Source organism: Eumetopias jubatus, unplaced genomic scaffold (assembly GCF_037043125.1).
Source record: "Eumetopias jubatus isolate StellerSeaLion01/CBP00866 unplaced genomic scaffold, mEumJub1_p1.0 scaffold_1, whole genome shotgun sequence".
NCBI lineage: Eukaryota > Metazoa > Chordata > Mammalia > Carnivora > Otariidae > Eumetopias > Eumetopias jubatus.
In genome coordinates this window covers 199,956,201-199,973,724 of record NW_028274807.1, presented here as the reverse complement: position 1 = coordinate 199,973,724, position 17,524 = coordinate 199,956,201, and the positions used below count along the sequence as shown (strand labels likewise).

General features: G+C 50.5%; 2 protein-coding genes across 3 annotated transcripts; one reads left to right on the top strand and one right to left on the bottom strand.

Annotated features, from left to right (window-relative positions):
* The first annotated feature begins 643 nt into the window (after positions 1 to 643).
* KLHDC8B (kelch domain containing 8B) lies at positions 644 to 5,450 on the top strand. 2 transcript variants are annotated; one of them, XM_028124484.2, is made up of 6 exons: positions 644 to 751; positions 1,683 to 2,187; positions 3,245 to 3,409; positions 3,745 to 3,969; positions 4,067 to 4,168; positions 4,600 to 5,450. In XM_028124484.2, exons 2-6 carry the CDS (start codon positions 1,812 to 1,814, stop codon positions 4,794 to 4,796), a joined length of 1,065 nt encoding a protein of 354 aa, XP_027980285.1. In that variant the 5' UTR covers positions 644 to 751; positions 1,683 to 1,811; the 3' UTR covers positions 4,797 to 5,450. The 2 variants fall into 2 exon arrangements, with proteins under 2 accessions (XP_027980285.1, XP_027980284.1); XM_028124483.2 differs by having other exon boundaries at positions 644 to 935.
* A 768-nt stretch (positions 5,451 to 6,218) lies between these two features.
* On the bottom strand, positions 6,219 to 16,266 carry CIMIP7 (ciliary microtubule inner protein 7). Its single transcript, XM_028124281.1, has 4 exons — positions 16,240 to 16,266; positions 13,994 to 14,107; positions 7,007 to 7,063; positions 6,219 to 6,626 (listed from the first exon to the last, which is right to left on the bottom strand). The coding sequence occupies exons 1-4, from the start codon at positions 16,264 to 16,266 to the stop codon at positions 6,219 to 6,221; spliced, it is 606 nt and encodes a 201-aa protein (XP_027980082.1).
* Positions 16,267 to 17,524: the final 1,258 nt, after the last annotated feature.

Genomic DNA, 17,524 nt, shown 5'->3' with positions numbered 1-17,524 from the left:
ACACTTGAAGCTCATCCCTTGCTCAGAGCTACCCTCCCAGCAAGAACTTCCCCTACCCTGGCCTGTGGAAGGGCCTGTCAGGCACTGAGGCCGGCACTGCTTGCACCTCCATCCCCTGCTAGCCTCGATGTCCACCGTAAGACCTATTCTGCGCCTTGCTGTGTGCCTGGGGAAGTGCCACCCAGCCGCCACCCCTACCAGAGGCCCAGGCCATGCCCCAAGTGGCCTCCAGGGGGCGCCGCCGCGAAGCCTGTCTTCGGGCTCCTAAGAGCTCAGTGCAAGTGGGCGGGCGCGGGCCTCTCAAGCCTGCTGGTTCTGCTGGCCCGCCCCCCGCCCCCCGCCCCCCTAACCCCGCGGGTGCTCCCAGGCTGGGTCCCGCTCAGAGCGGTCCCCCACCATACACGTGTTGTGCTGCTCACTGCTGCCTCAGTTCTCCCCCAGCCCAAAGTCGGACCCTAAATCCTGGGCAGGCCCAGCGTCCACATGTCCATCTGTCTGTTTACCGATTTCCCTGTGACTATGGGTCGACGCGCCCTGCTCTGGCCACGGCAGGTGCAGGGTTAAGGCGGGGGGGAGAGTTTCCCGAGTCGGGAGGGGGGACGAGGGGCGGACCCGGTCCAGCCCCGCCCCGCGCCGAGCCAAGCCGGAGCCCCGCCGGAGCCCCGTCGGAGCCTGGCCTCAGCCCCAGCCAGAGCCGGCACGGAGCCGGAACGGCGGACCCCGCGCCCCGGCGGCGCCGGAGCCCCGGCCGGTGAGTCCCGCAGGAGCCGCGCTCAGGGGAAGTTTGGGGCGCGCTCGCCTGGACCCGCCCCCCGCCTCCCGCGAGCTGGAAGTTTGGGGCCAGGAGGCCATCACGCCAAGGGTCCCAGGAGCGTGGCCCCCGCGGGAAAGGAGAGGCTGAGGAGCTTGGGGATCTGCTCTGAGGGGACTCGGAGGTACAGCTGCTCATTCCTACTGGAAACGCCCTGGACTGTGGGAGTCTAGAGTCCTAATGCTCATGGGATCCCAAAATCATCCCCCTCCCTACTTCTGGACACCAAGGAGCCTGGCCTCTAGGAACCTGGCATGGGCAAACCCCTAAGAGTAGACCTGAAGGGAGAATGTGGGACCCCGGCGTCCAGCTCCTCCCCTCCCAGTCCCAAACGCCCTGATTTTGGCCTTTTGCTGGTGGGAATGGATGATCTCTGTGGAATGGCCCCCAAAAGGGTTGTAAGTATACCCTGGAGTCGGATCCCTGGCTGTCCAGGACCCACTCGAAGGCAGTAAGGGGAGGGTACAGTAGGACTCTATTCATGCAGAGCCTCAGAATGAGGCTTGTCAAGAGGAAGAGAAGCGGGCCAGGGTGAAGTGTCCTATCCTAGTCAACTTACCTCTCACCTCAATGGAGATTTGAAGCGGGGGAGGATGTTGGGTGTTCTTAGGTGAGGGCAGGGGGTGGGGAGAGAATCCCTCATGCCCCATAGGAAGGGGGTAATTAGCCTGAGGATCTGGGAATCTGCCCCCTTTCCCACCCAGGAGGGCCTCGCCTCTACAGTGGTGTGCTAGCCAGCAGGGGCAGGTCCTCCCTGTGCCTTTCCCGCCAGGGATTTTGGGCCAGTCCTGCCCTCAGCTACAGACCGCTCAACTGTACCCTCAGGGACCAGTCAGTGGCCCTGAACCTTTGTTTTCCCTCTCTCCTCCAGGTGAAGGCAAGGTCCCTGAACTGCTCAGACACTCCCTGTGGCCCTGAGTCAAGATGAGGCCCCATCATGCCCCTCAGTGAGACCTGCAGCCTAAGCAGATAGTATGGACTGCCTCTGGAGGTGAACACCATGGCTACAGGCAGTGGCCGGGCCTTTGCTTGGCAGGTGTTCCCACCCATGCCCACCTGCCGGGTGTACGGCACAGTGGCATACCAGGATGGGCACCTGCTAGTGTTGGGGGGCTGTGGCCGGGCTGGACTGCCCCTGGACACTGCCGAGACACTGGACATGGCCTCGCATACATGGCTTGCACTGGCACCCCTGCCCACTGCCCGGGCTGGGGCTGCTGCTGTGGTGCTGGGCAAGCAGGTGCTAGTGGTGGGCGGTGTGGATGAGGGCCAGAGCCCTGTAGCTGCCGTGGAGGCCTTCCTGGCTGATGAGGGCCGCTGGGAGCGTCGGGCCACCCTCCCTCAGGCAGCCATGGGGGTTGCAACTGTGGAGAGAGGTGAGTGGCCTTAAGGGAGTCCCTCAGGCGCCCCAACGCCCTCTATTCTTTTCTGACTTGGTCCCTTACCCTCAGAGATTGGACAAGAGCTGTAAATTTTGTCTGAGTGCCCTGGAGAGAGCTTTGACTCTTGTAAAGACCCTCTCCTACCTAGGTCTGAGCTGAGCTAGCAGCAGCCTTCACTGCCCTTTCCCGCTGTGAAGTGGGAGGCAGAGCCCAGGCTGGCCCCCAGTATGATGGGAGGCCCCAACCACCTCCCTGCCCATTCCTCTTCTCTAAGAGACTAGAAGGGGTAGTGCAATGACTCTCAGGGTTATAAATAGTCTAGGGGAGGGGGAGGGGAGCAGGGCCTTGGCTCAGAGCCCAGTAAGTGCTTAGATTCCCTCCCCCCCTCTTCTTCCCATATACCCGTTTACCAGGGAGCCAGAGATGGGAAGGCCAAGCTGGCCTGGGGATAGTTGCCATGGAAGCCCTCAGCTGACTAACCCATCTCCCCAAGGCCTCCAGATATGCCCCCAGCCGACCCGGAGGGTGTAACAGGGCCAGAACCTCCTCTAATGAAAGGGTGGGATACAGGGGGGCTGGTAGGGCTTCTGAGCAGAAGGCTTGTGGCCAGCACCTCCACCCTACAGGCCTAAGCCGCTCTCCTAGCACCCAGCTGATCCCCAGAGATCCCTCCCCAGTCTGAGTTCTATGCTTAGCAGATCCCCATATGCCCCTCCCTGGCTGAAACCATCCTCCACCCTCCTTCCCCTAGAGGAGCCTCCACCTTGTGGCCTCCAGGTCTGACCACGGTCCTGCTTAGATGCCAGACTTGGTTGCCATAGCATCTCCAGGGAGACAGAGATGGATTATAATTAGATCATCTGCCTCCTGCTCTTCACTTGGAGGGACCCTGGCCAGAGCAGGAATCCTAAAGGAGAGTTTCTCTGCTGCTTGGGAGGGGTACTACAAACATGTGGGTCCCCAGCCACCCCCAGGCCTGACCAGGGCAGCTGTCAGGGTAAGGTGCCCTGGCCAGGCTGAGGTGCACTCTGAATCACTCTTTTCTATGCAGATGGTATGGTGTATGCTCTGGGGGGAATGGGCCCAGACACGGCTCCCCAGGCCCAAGTTCGGGTATATGAGCCCCGGCGGGACTGCTGGCTTTCGCTACCCTCCATGCCCACACCCTGCTACGGGGCTTCTACCTTCCTGCACGGGAACAAGATCTATGTCCTGGGTAAGGGCCTGGGGGATGTGGGAAAGGGGCTTGAAGTGCAGAAGCACCTATCCCCATAGGTTGGCTGGGATCAGGTTTAGCCTGAGATGGCAGGACAAGAGAAGCTTTGAGTGAGCCAGGCTTGCTTGGAGGTTCTGACCTTTGGTGGCCCTCCTGGGCCAGAAAACCAAACCCCAGTGCCTGAGGATCTGCAGGGTAGGATCCATGCTCAGGTGTGCACACAGCTGGGTATGGGGGGGCTAGGGTGGGCAGTGGTGAAGGCTTAGCAACCTGGTGGAGGAGGAGCCTAGTAGGCCTCCCAGGCTCCTTCCCAGGTGTCCCAATTTCATTGGCAGGGGGCCGCCAGGGAAAGCTCCCAGTGACTGCTTTTGAGGCCTTTGATCTGGAGGCCTGTACCTGGACCCGGCACCCAAGCCTGCCCAGCCGCCGGGCCTTTGCTGGCTGTGCCATGGCGGAAGGCAACGTCTTTAGCCTGGGTGGCCTGCAGCAGCCCGGGCCCCACAATTTCTACTCCCGCCCACACTTTGTCAACACTGTGGAGATGTTCGACCTGGAACATGGTGAGCAGTGGCTACCTGGGCTGTTCTCCCACTTTCCATGGGATGGAGGGGCACAGTGTATGTTGTGGGGCTGGATCTGACCTCACCTTTCCTGCAGGGTCCTGGACCAAGCTGCCCCGCAGCCTGCGCATGAGGGATAAGAGGGCCGACTTTGTGGTTGGCTCCCTTGGGGGCCACATCATGGCCATTGGGGGCCTTGGTGAGTATCTGTGGGGCTAGGGATAGGTGGTGAGCCCAAGACAGGAAGGAGGAACCCCAAGCATGAGCACTATCTCCTGCCCTTCTTCACACACTCCAGGGATCAGGGCTTTGTGAGCTTCCCTTTCCCAGTCTGTGAAACAGACAGCGTGTAGTCTGCATAGCCTAACTCTTGGGGTGTCCCTCAGCACCTGACTGATGGCTCTGTACCAGCAGCGGCCTAGGAGACAGAAACAGGACAAGTGACCACTGAATGAATGGACAAGTAGAAATCTAAAGAAATGAACGAATGATGAATGGGGGCTATGAGTAGCAAGGCACTGGTAGCCCATCCTGGGGTGATGCCTGCTGGGCCATCTCTGGGCTCAGCAAGCAAAAGAGCAGGGGCCCTTGTAGCCGGTGCCCTTTACAACTTCTGTCTCCTTCCTGCAGGCAACCAGCCTTGCCCTCTGGGCTCTGTGGAGGGCTTCAGCCTTGCACGGCGGCGCTGGGAGGCCCTGCCCACCATGCCCACAGCCCGCTGCTCCTGTTCTAGTCTGCAGGCTGGGCCCTGGCTGTTTGTCATTGGGGGTGTGGCCCAGGGTCCCAGCCAAGCTGTGGAGGCGCTGTGTCTGCGTGATGGGGTCTGAATGCCTGATGGGATGTGTCAGCTGGGGCAGCGCATGCCAGAGGCACAGGTCTGTGGCTCCTTTTGCTGCTGAAGAAGCTCACTGTGGCTCTGTGGGATGAGGGAGGCACAGGGTCAGGTACTTGAGACAAATGTCTCAAAGGGTGAGGGGACTTTGTCTCTAGTGCAGGACACATATGCTTATACCCACCTTTATCCCCATTCATTCATGGACCATGCCTAGCTCCACACTTGCTCTGGAACTACTGGGCCCTCTGTCCAACTGGGAAGTGGGAGGGTGGGAGAGCTGGCCTCATGCCCCACAGGATTAGTGCCTACTTGGAGTTGACCAGGCTCACCCTAATAGCTGTTCCTGAAAAATCCTAGCCGTCAGCCACCTTGAAGGCCTCTGTGGCCCCAGGAGAATTCAGACAGGTCAGAGGACACAGAGGGAGTGGAGGAGTGGATGTAGGAACCTCCAGAGAACCAGAGGAATATTGGCTTTGGGCCCTTTACACTGTTGACTGTGTGATCTTGAGCAAGTCATTTCACCTCTCTGTGCCTCAGCATCCTCATCTGTAAATGGGGACCTCTGAAACCTTCCTGCCCTACCTACCTCACAGGGCTGTTGTGAGGACCCAGGAAGTTCAGATGTGAAAGTAAAAGTGCTGCTAAAATCCGGTGTATGGCCCTCGGTGTGAACTCCTGTGTTGCCCCTGCAGCCCCTTGCCCTCCTTCAGGGGCCTTGATTCTCCCAGGGAGGAGGGTCCAGAGTAGCTTTTTGGATCTGGCTTCTGCCCCCAAAGTGTTCTGGTGTCTTAGCCCCACCTAAGCCTTAGTTTCTCTTTTGGTGACGTAGGATGACTGCTGCCCTCCACTGTCCTGGGTGTTAGAGGGCACTCACAGGATGGCCAGAGAAGAGCTTAGAAAACTATAGCAAAGCACCACAGGGTCAGGATGACCTCCAGGTCCACAATGCGCAGGATCTCCTCAAAGTCTCTGCTCACCTCCATAGGGAGGGGTGGTCCAGTGGGGGCTGTGGCCAGGGCAGGCTCCCCCTTTCCCAGCTTAGGCAGAACTATGTGGCTTCCCACCAGACCCCTAGAGACATAGTAGCTTCCCAGAGAAATCAAAGCTGCCAGCCCTTGCCTCCTCCTCCAGTCTTTGCTGCTCAAGAGGAGGGCCCACGGACCCCGCTTTCCCTGTAGCCACATGAATGCAAGGGGCTCACAGCTGGGTTTACTGCAAGAATGGATTTGGGGTCCCAGAACTGATCTGCTGTAACCATGGTGACCCTCCTGGACCCTTTGCCTCCTGCAGGGTTCTCGCTCAGTGGCAGGGTTCCCAGGGCAGCACCTCCCCTGCCCAGCACACAGGTGCCATGGGCTTACTGCTCTCCAGCTTCTAAGAACCCTTGGGCTGCAAACACAGACAGGCTGCTGTGTCAGCTGTCCTTGTTTAATGCTCTGGACCAATTTAGACACTCCGAGACCCCATCATGAAGGTAATGCCGCAGCAGCTTGGGTCTTGGGATCCCTGGGAGGTCAGGCAGTGTGTTGGTGACTGGTCCCATGTTGTTGCTGCCACAGTGGCCACCCCGGGATGGCTGGCAGAAGTTCTGCCGGTAGGTGGTGCTGGTGTGGGGAGGCTCGATCTGCACAAAGTGGATAAGGCGCTGGGGGAGGTCACTGAGTCCTGGGCCTGACCGGAAATTGGCCTGGTAGGAGGATTCAAGGGGCCGCTGCTCGCCCAACTCCAGCTCATGGGGTGCCCAGCGCAGGAAGGTGTGCCGCTGCCATAGGCGCTCCAGGTCTTTCCGCCTTCCGATTCCCTGCAGCAGGCAGTAGGGGCCCTCCTCAATGGTGTGGGTCCTTGGCCCACAGTCCTGGCACCAAGCACCCCTCGGCCCCTCCTCAACCCAAGCCTACTTGGTGATACCTGGCTCCCCTGGCCTGTATCCCAGCCTCTTTGGCCTGCTTCCCCAGCCATGCCTTCCATTCCAGGATGAAACCTCCAGAAAGTCAGTGGCCCCTAGGATATTTGTGCATTGCCAGGCAAGCTAGTGGATGAAACCAAAGCAGAGGTACCTTTGTTTGGGGAATGGGCTGTTTCCCAGACAAGAGAGGTTGTCAGGAGCCCTCCCTCCCCTCAGTGTCTTATGCCCTCCACCCTACCTCAACTTCAACCTAGGCTGGGGCCCTGCCCGCTCTCCTTCCTTTGTTCAGTACTCACTTTGTCGAAAGAAGTACGGTTGTCATGCTTGGAGAACAAGTGTTGCTGCGCTGGTTCCTTTAAAGACAGTGAGAAAGAAGGTGAATGGGGAAAAATGATGCTCACCTGCCCTTAAGATGTTACCTCAGGATCCATAATGGAGGGAGCTGCCAGGAGCCACTACCCCTAAGCTGCTAAACTTCCCACAATCCTGAAAGGGCAGTTAGAAATTAAAGCTATGCTCCACTCCTAGGACATCTCATGCTGGTATTTGCCTCCAAAGCCGAAGTCTCTAGGACTGCTGATTGAGGAAGGGGCTGAGGCATCTTCTAAGGCATCCTGCCATCAGAAGGGCAGTGGTTCAAGTTTCATATCAGGCCCTTTAACTCTTAGATTGCCCAGGACCAGACTTTAATTCTCTCCTCCCCTCTGTCCACACTTAATCTTTCATCAGTAACCCAAGTTCTTGGCCCTAAGTACCACCTGGAAACTGCCATTTCTCTTTCTAGCTTGAGCTCTCTCCTGAACTCCAGACTCAATAGCCAACAGGCTATTCCATATCCCCATGTAAATGTCTTACAGGCATCTCCAAACACATGACTGAGCTCTGGATCATTTGCCAACCCCACCCCTCCGCAGCCTTCCCCAGGTCAGGTCATGGTAGCTAGATCCTACCAAACACCTTGGAGTCCCCTTGATACTCTTCTTTCACACCCTATATCCAAAGTGTCAGGAAATCCTGTTGATTATTCCTTCAATATGTACCCAAGATTGAACCATTCCTCAGTAGGTCCACTGCTTTCCCTGATCCAAGAGGCACCTTCTTCTCTTGCTTGAATAATTGCAAGAGCTTCCTACCTGGTGTCCCTGCTTCAAAGCTTTCCCTTCCAGTTTATTGTCCTCTTAGCAGGCAGAATAATTCTTCTGATATGTAGATCAGATCATCTCCCTTGTTTGCTGAAAATCCACAACAGTTCCTCATGTTTATAAAAGCCAAAATCATCATAGTGGTCCATGAGACCCACACAATATTGATCTCTCCATTACCTGCAACCTCACTGGCATCCTTACTTCTCGTGAAACACACCAGCTATTTCCACTTTGGGCCTTTGTACCACCTGTGCCTTCTGTCTGGGACTCTTCCTGTAGCTGGCCGTAGGACTCCCTCTCACCTCCCTCTTGGGAGGACTTCTTCAAGCACTAAGACCAGCCATGCGTCACCCCAACTCTGCATCTTCCACTTTCTGGCATACTAGGTGACTGTGTAGTATGATGTTGCCTAATGTTTCTGATAAGAATATAAGCTCCTTGTGGGCAAATATTATTGTCTGTCTTGCTCCTTCTGTAACTCCAACACTGAGCCCGGTGCCTGGGCAAATACATGTTTGCTGTTTAATCAATGAACAAGGTTTAGAAAACCCCCAGGGCATTTGCTTTGGCCCAGTTGGAGCCAGAGAACCATGCCCTATCCCTGGGCAGAGAAAGACCACCCCCAGGCCCCTAGACCTCAATAGGAATCTCTCCTAAGACCATCCACCTTGCCTTTGTGCCTGGTCTCTGGGCCTAGAGTTCCCTGTCCCCAGCCGTTCAGCTTCTCCTGCTGCAGACCTGAATGAAGTGTCTGATCTGATGAGTTCAGCTTGGCCGGGTTGGGGTATGAGCAATGGCTGACAGCAGGTTCCTAGATAAAAGGCTGGAGCTAGCTCCATCCCAGATCCCTGAACCAGAATCTTCTGTGGTATGTGTCTTTAACAAGCTCCCTTATCAGGACCTCCTGCCCTAGACAGCTGGTGTTGGTTTCCAGTAGAATGAAAGCTCCATGAAGGTGGGAAGCCAGGCAGCCTTACCTTTCATTCCTCATAAAGCAAACTGACATGACAGGGATTAAAAACCCAAGGCCCTTTTAGAAAAAAAAAACAGGAAAAAATCTTCAGTATTTAGAACTGGGCAAAGAGTTCTTTGACTTGATACCAAAAGCAAGAGCAATAAAGGAAAAAATTGATAAATTGGACGTCATCAAAAAATTTTTAAAGTTTTGCTTTGTGAAAATTTGTGTAAAGAAGATGAAAAGACAAGCTACAGACTGGGAGAAAATATTTGTAAACCAAATATCCAATAAAGGAATAATACCTAGAATATATAAAGAATTCTCACAACTCAACAGTAAAATAACAATCCAATTAGGAAATGGGCAAATGTCAGATGTCTATCGACAGATGAATGGATAAAAAAAATGTGTGTATATGTATATATATATATACATACACACACACACACACACACACACAATGGAATATCACACAACCATCAGAAAATGAAATCTTGCCATTTGCAATGGTGTGGATGGAACTAGAGGGTATTATGCTAAGTAAAATAAGTCAATCAGAGAAAGACAATTATATGATCTCACTGATATGTAGAATTTAAGAAACAAGGGAGAGGATCATAGAGGAAGAGAAGAAAAAAATGAAACAAGACAAAACCAGAGAGGGAGACAAATCATAAGAGACTCTTAATCTTAGGAAACAAACTGAGGTTTGCTGGAGGGGACGGGGGTGGGAGGATGGGGTAAGTGGGTGATGGACACTGGGGAGGGCATGTGTTATAATGAGCACTGGGTATTATATAAGACTGATGGATCACAGACCTGTACCATTGAAACAAATAATACATTATATGTTAAGTAATTGAATTTAAATTAAAAAAAAAGAAAATGGGCAAACAACATAAAGGCATTTCACTGAAGAGGATATACAGATGGCAAATAACACATGAAAAAATGTTCACCATCATTAAATGTTAGTGAAATACAAATTAAAATCACAATGAGATATCATGACGTATTTATCAGAATGGCTAAAATAAAACAGAGACAATACCAAATGTTGCTGAGAATGCAGAGAAACTGGATCATTCATACATTGCTGGTGGGACTGTAAAATTGTACAGTCACTCTAGAAAACTTGGCAGTTTCTTTTAAAAACTAAACATACAACCACCATATAGTCCAGCAATTGCACTCCTAGGCATTTAATCCAAAGAAATGAAAACTTATGTTCACCCAAAAACCTGTACCAGCTTTATTTGTAAGAACCAAAAACTGGAATCAGCCCAGATATTTTTAAAAGGTGAATGGTTACAAACTGTTTATACATGCCATAGAATACTACTCAGTAATGAAGAGGAATGAACCATGAACAACTTGGATGAATCTCTGGGAAATTATGCTGAGCAAGAAAAACCAATCTCCAAATATTGTGTGCCATATCATTCCATTTATATAACATTACTGAAATGACAAAATTTTAGAAAGGGAGAAGAGGCTGGTGGTTGCCAGGGATTAGGGACAGAAGAAGGGTGGAGGAACAGGAGGCTGGTGGGTGTGATTATAAAAGGGCACTACTAGGGATACTTGCCATGTTGGCCAGTATCTTAACTAAATAGGTGACAAAATTTTATAGGTCTTAATATACACAAATGAGTATAAGTAAAATAAGAAATCTGAGATAGGTGGGTTGCATTAATGTCACTGTCCTGGTTGCAGTATTATACTATAGTTTTACAAAATGTTATCATTGATAACATTGGGGAAAACTGGGAAAAGTATAGAAGGGATCTCTATTATTTCTCACAATAGGTTATGAATTTACAGTTATTTCAATAAGAATTTCAATTAAAAAAACCCTGGGAGTATGCAGCTAGTTCCAACTGACCCCCAAATTTCTTCTTCATCTCTATCCTTGGCTGAAGAATTGTACACAGCCCTAGAATGTGGATGCCTCTGTTTTTGGAAGCAGCTCTGACTCTGAAAACTCACTATGTATGTATTTTTGCCTTTTGATATTTTTATTACTCCAAAAAGCTTCATTAAGAAAAATTTAGCTTTCTGACTCTGTGCTTGTGTCTTCAACACCTTCACAGTGTTTTTCTGCTCCTCAGTAAGGAAAGCACACTTGATCCGGTCATAGACACACTTAGCATATAGGGAACCACTACAGGCCCTGCTGACGTGTTGTTTGCTTGTTTGTTCTAGACAACCTCATAAGAACTTTAGGTCTTACAACACAAACTTCTTGAAGTCAGCCTGGTCACATGCCCTTTGTAGATTGTGGTGCTTTCCCAACTTTGTTGGTATAAAAGTACACAATTCTATTACCAAGGGTTCAGGACAGCCTAGTTTTGTTAGAGGCTGTATTGCAGGACAGCCTATGATGGTATGTCAGATTCCAGATCATTCTGAATGCCTGTAGACACCATCCCCGGAAGAGTGAAACTCACTATTCTAACAGTGGCAGGATGATCTATTGACTTCCATTGACTCAAGTTTTGTTCTCACAATAGTGGGAGCCTGGTAAGAAGTGCAGTCATTTCCTTCCACCCAGGCAGTTCTGAGTATTCTTATCCCTGGAGAGGATTTCACCTGCATCTTTGTTTCTAGGGATCCTTTTCCATTGAGGTAGTAAAACCCATGGTCTCTGAGCAGGTGGGCTTGGGCTGGAGTTCCAGCTGAAGAAACATTGGAGGAAAGGTAGATTTCCTGGGAGGGGGCAGTAGTTGCATGTGGGAGGGCTAAGGGCCCTTGTGGAGGCTGGGCATTCTGCAGTCAGTAGGATGCGAAGTAAGGAGCCCCTGTGACAGACTGAGTCATGGCAGGGGTGGGACAGGGAGGAATACAACAATCATGGCACCACCAAGGAAGGACCTACTCCAAACCATGAGTCCCTGGGACTCTTGTCTGACCTTAAGAACAAACAAGACCAGTATTACATGTCCCAAGAGTCAGGCAGGTGAAGGCTAGAAATAAGTTAATCTGGTGTAGAAGAGAAAAAGAAAAGAAGAAAAGAGAATTTTCTTGCGTCTGAATGACACAGACAAAATTCTACCTGCCCCAAACTAAAGAAAAGTGGTGTCACATCTTGAAAAGTTTTTCAACAGGGCGCGTGGGTGGCTCAGTCGGTTGAGCGACTGCCTTCAGCTCAGGTCATGATCCTGGAGTCCCGGGATCGAGTCCCACATCGGGCTCCCTGCTCGGCAGGGAGTCTGCTTCTCCCTCTGACCCTCTTCCCTCTCGTGCTATCTCTCATTCTCTCTCTCTCAAATAAATAAATAAAATCTTTAAAAAAAAAAAGAAAAGTTTTTCAACAATAATAGCTACAAGCAGTTGGTTGAAACCTGGTATCTCTTAGCTAATAGGAAAATAAAATGTGCACCTTCCCCAAACAGTCCCACTAATTAAAAGAGCTTTAGACATAGAATGAGCCACCAGACTTGGCATTTATACAATCTGAGCCCAAGACACATAGATCATGCTGTTTGGGGCTGCTGGTATTGCTAGTAAATGCTTTGTGTAGCAAGTCTTCAATTAAAACATGTCCCAAAACATCTTCCCTACTTCTGTTTCTGGGGAACAGATTGAGAGGATGTTCCAGTGTTTAGGATGACAGCTGCCACTGGGCTCCTACAAACATCCAGCAGAAAGTCCCCAGTTTGCCTCTGTCCCTGCACTACCCAGGTCCCATTATTCTCAAGGGGGAGGTGCCTCCAGATAAGCAGTCTAGAGCTGCATTTGGGCCTGGCTCTCTCAGTAGGCAGTGCCAGGCAGCCCTTCTAACTCAGAATGCTAAGGAAATTCAGGCTCCATAGCATGGCAGCCTCCAAGACCCTGTTCTTGGCCTGGGAAAGCAAATCATGGAGAATTCAGATGGCAGATCAAGTAGGATCTGGCTAGAGGCTTGGAAGCAAGAAGTTGCGGTGGGCAGAGCATGTTCTGGACACTCCTCCGGGTCCCTTTCCATATTCTCCACCCTGCTGTTGCCCGGGGGGCTGATCTGAGTGCATTTCTCAGCAGCCTGCTTTCCTTCTGGCCACTGAAAAGCCCTGGGAAGAGATGGAGGGAAGGAAGGAGAGGTCTCTTCTCTTAACTCCCTCCCAGATGAGCCCCCACCTGCCTGTGTCTCTCCCTCAAGATCACCACTCCTCTCGGCGCCTGGGTGGCTCAGTCGTTAAGCATCTGCCTTCGGCTCAGGTCATGATCCCGGGGTCCTCGGATCGAGTCCCACATCGGGCTCCCTGCTCGGCGGGAAGCCTGCTTCTCCCTCTCCCACTCCCACTCCCCCTGCTTGTGTTCCTGCTCTCGCTGTGTCTCTCTGTCAAATAAATTTTAAAAATCTTAAAAAAAAAAAGAACTACCCTCTCAGGGTAGTTCTCTCCACACCACCCTCCCCTTCTGGGTTCTACGAGCCATACTTTCCCCTGTCCCTTTGGGCCCAATGGTACTGACCACTTGGTTGTTGCCAACCTGTGATACCACCTTTACTTGAGGACCTCACATCTACTCCTTTGCATGTACACTCTGTTGAGTTCTCCTACTTTGAGTGAGTTTTTTACTGTTGGGACCCCAGCTGATGATCAGTGCCCCTCCTTGTTTCCAGGCCTAGAAGCAGTAGAGAGTCTGGGCCCTGGGCTCTCTGTCTCCTGTTCTCTGGAAGTCTTTTCCAGACACTTCTGCCATCACCCCCTTCTAGTCCTCCTTGGCTATGCATGTGAGTGGGTACCCAGCCACTTTATATGCTGCTTCCCTCACCAGAGGAGGCCTCCTTGGCCCCTGAACTACAAGGCTGACCGTGGATTAGACCACGGGCTTTCATGACATCAAGGAATTTGAGCTTGAGAGCAGTTGTTGGCAAAACTCAAGGCTTACTTTCTGGGTTCTGGAGGATCTCTCCCCATGACCACCTACTCAAACTGGGCCCTGACCCTCCCCCCACCTAGAAGGAACATTGAGCAAGACTGTCCAGCTTGTACCAGCTCTTCTCCACCCTTTCTATAGGTGGAGATAAGGAAATATGCTATTTCAGGGAAGAGTGGCCAGGCCTCATGCATTTTCTGGGGATAAGCTGGCCTCAGGTCTCAGTCCAGCAGTGGTAGGTCTCGGGATGATGCTTTTGGGGTCTGAGAGAAACAGAAACTGGCCCAGCCACCCCAGCTGCCCCCAGGGCTGCCTTGTACCTGACATCGCTGCAGGAACACTGCTGGAGGCTGGGGCTTGGCTGCAAGGCGGTATTCTTGAGCACTTTCACTCTTGAATTGGCCTCTGTAGTGCCCATAGAAGCCAGTGTTGTGCTATAATAAGGCAGGCATGAGGGTGAATCTCTCCCAAACACTTATCCTGAGTCTCAGACCTCAGGGTCCCCAGACCAGAAGCCTCTCCTGGGAGCTACTGACAGAATAAAAAGAATCTGAGGAGAGGGACACCCATCTGCCATCCATCATTAGAACAGTTGGCCTCAGGATGCCTGGGTGGCTCAGTCAGTTAAGCATCTGCCTTCGACTCGGGTCATGATCCCAGGGTCCTGGGATCGAGTCCTGCATCGGGCTCCTTACTCAGCGGGGAGACTGCTTCTCCTTCTGCCTGCCGCTCCCCCTGCTCTCTCTCTGACAAATAAAATCTTAAAAAAAAAAAAAAAAAAAGAACAGTTGGCCTCAGCTGTGCTGGTCCACCTGGGAGGGCTATGTGTGTGTAGGGAAAGGGCACTTTTTTTTTCCTTTTCCCTTTTTTCCTTTCTTCCATCCTTCCCCTCTTTCTTTCATAAGATCCTAGTATAAGCCAGGGAGGCAACAGTGAAAGGACAGAAATATCCTGGTCCTTGCAAACTTTCCTTCTGGTGAGGGAGTCAGACACAGCAAATAGGGTCAGGGAGGAAATAACCTCTGATGACTAGATCCAGAGTGACAGGGAACAGGGATAGCCCCTCATGACAATGAAGGTGGGACCTGAACATGAGGAGTCAGCTGTGTGAGGAACAGGAGAAGAGCATTCTATGTGATGGGAACTGAAAAAGCAAAGGTTCCAAAGCCAGAAAGAAATGTGCTGCAAGGACAAAATAGAACAAAAATCCTTATGACTAAAGGATTTTGAGCAAACTAGTCAGGTAAGGGCAGGGAAGGGCAGGGCTCACACTAGTTTAAGAATATGGATTCTCGGGGCACCTGGGTGTCTCAGTTGGTTAAGTGTCTGCTTTAGGCTCAGGTCATGATCCCAGGGTCCTGGGATCAAGCCCCACATCAGGCTCCCTGCTCAATGGGAAGCCTGCTTCTCCTTCTTCCTCTGCCTTCCACTTCCCCGGCTTGTACTCTCCTTGTCAAATAAATAAATAAATAAATAAAATCTTTAAAAAAAAGAATATGGATTCTCTTCAAAGAGCAAAGGGAGACTTTTCAGCAGAGGAGGGGACCAGACAGTTTTTGAGTTGGGGCAGTTCAGAGCACTGAGCCGAGTTTTGAGAACAGGGCCACTGGTGATATGATCCTTCCCTGAGGATTGAATGGATCCATCTTGGCATCTATTGATAAAGTCATGAGCACCTATTTGCCACAAACCCTGCTATTCTGGAGCAAGAAGGGCACCCTCTGAAACTGGAGCACCTAAGCAAGGGATAGGCTTTTCAGAAGAAGTACTTTACCAACAGTGATATCTTCTGGAGAGAATTTCAGAGACAGGGACTGGCAAAAGACATAAATGAGCATTTATCAGAGGTCTAAGAAGGAGCTATTCTGTGTTGATATCATTAGGTAGATGCCCTGTGACAACAACCATGTCTAGCCAGGGAACTCCTAGAGCCCAACTCTTTGTCCTGAGATCTCCCTGGAAAGGATGGGTATGTCTGGTCCTCCATGATCATAGCCTTGAGCAGAAACAAGCTGACCGAAGTTTGGCCTCTGGCCATCACAGCAGGTTCCTATACATGACCAAAAAGCCCTTTATCTTTTCATCCCACTGAGGGTTTGGGTTGCCCAACTTGTCTGTCCATCTTTCTATTATCTGTTGAACTTGCTCTCTATTCAGTTTAGTTCAATATTTACTGGGCTGCCTTTACGCATCCCAGGCATGGGACTGGGCATGGGATATACAGTGGAAAACAATCTTTGCCATCAAGATGTTCGCAGTATAGAAAGCAGTCAAACTCCAGAAGTCTGGGAGTACCAAGCAAAGAACTGGGAATAAATGGGGTGGCTAGAAGATTAGGAGGTTCCGCTGGTTAGCATGAGACCAGGACATATGGGAAAGGACATGGCATCAGAAAGACTAGGTAGGTTCCAGGGGTAACCTTAGAATGGCAGGGAAGTTCAGGGTCCTCCACCAGCCTGGATGCTGGATGAAATCCTTCTTGCTAAATTTACTTTCATGATTCATTCAAATTTCAGGTACTACCCCAGGGCCAGGAGCCAAGATTAATTGTAAAGTGCACTCTTACCCAGGAGCCTACTAAAGCACTTTGCATCTTTCCAGGAAGAAGTAGAAAAGGCAAACTTTCCTTTTGTCTTTTTGAGGCTATGTCTGAGGAAAGAGAATCTCAGCTTCTTGTTGCTTAGTGACAAAGGGAGGTTGTGACTGCACAATGCTGCTGAGATTGTTGAGACAGTGCCCAGCCGGCTACCCCTTTGTGCTTCCTGCTTGTTTTTACTTCTTTATGAGAGAAATCTGCCCCTCAGCATTAACAGCCTAGATAGAGTCCTTACATATAGAAATAGCCTAGATAGAGTCCATGCATATAGAAACATATACTCCACAGTAGAGTGTGATGAACTCATAGTCAATGAAATATCAAAGAACATTTTAAAGGTGAATCCTGCATTTTAATATTGTGTAACCATATTGCCAGGAACATAAATTTAGAAAACATTCCACAGAGTCAGAAGAAATGTTAAAAGGCTGATGGTTCTTAGGATAAAATTGCTGCTTCAGAATAAGGTTCTGCCAACTTTTCTTTTAGGAGTCTGTGGCATCTGAGAACACTGGGCAGGTGACTGTTACTGGGCCCCAGTAAAGAAAGAGAGCATAACAGAGGAGCAAAAGAAGGAGCGTGAAAATATTTGACATTGTGGTTCCATTCCAAGCTACCTTTCTGCAGATTATTGTCTTTCTCTCTCATTTGTAACACAGGGACATGAACAGTTCACCCCTTTCGCTAACCAAAAGGGCTGGCAATCAGCCTCTAAAAATAGGGTTTTTTAAGTTTAACAGCAGAAAACATTCAGACCCTGCTGGTGTCACTGATATAACCCTACTAGCCAGAAAATCCACCCTACTATAGTTAACCCTGAAGACCCACTCTCACATGTATTCACAGGTACAAAAATTTCATTGCAGCATCTGCGTAGGGGAAAAACTGTAAACAGCTGAATGTTTTACCAATAGGGCAATAAGAAAGATACTTTAATCTACAAATATATATCTTAAAAATGGGGAGTCAAAAGTCAAATTGTAGAAAAATGCACAAAGTATACCATTTATAAAATGATATAATCATGCAAAACAATGCTATATATTATTTATGGATGAAAACATATGAACTAAAAGTATAAAACATACATAGAAATGATAAGCATCAAGTTCAGGATAGAAGTCACCTGGGGAATGTATCAGGGAAGGCAGAGTGGAGCCTCAACTCTGTTTTTATTTTTCAAAGCTTTATTTAGGTATAACTAACACAATAAACTACACATATTAAGTGTACAATTTGACACATTTTGACCTAT

Bases quoted from the DNA above. Each gene is read 5' to 3' on its own strand.
- KLHDC8B (XM_028124484.2), top strand. From the start codon at position 1,812: ATGGCTACAGGCAGTGGCCGGGCCTTTGCTTGGCAGGTGTTCCCACCC. The intron at 3,410-3,744 runs GTAAGGGCCTGG...TTTCATTGGCAG, and splicing joins GAACAAGATCTATGTCCTGG to GGGGCCGCCAGGGAAAGCTC. The intron at 3,970-4,066 runs GTGAGCAGTGGC...CCTTTCCTGCAG, and splicing joins GATGTTCGACCTGGAACATG to GGTCCTGGACCAAGCTGCCC.
- CIMIP7 (XM_028124281.1), bottom strand. From the start codon at position 16,266: ATGCAAAGTGCTTTAGTAGGCTCCTGG. The intron at 14,108-16,239 runs GTAAGAGTGCAC...GCCTTATTATAG, and splicing joins GTGCTTTAGTAGGCTCCTGG to CACAACACTGGCTTCTATGG. The intron at 7,064-13,993 runs GTACAAGGCAGC...CTGTCTTTAAAG, and splicing joins TGTTCCTGCAGCGATGTCAG to GAACCAGCGCAGCAACACTT.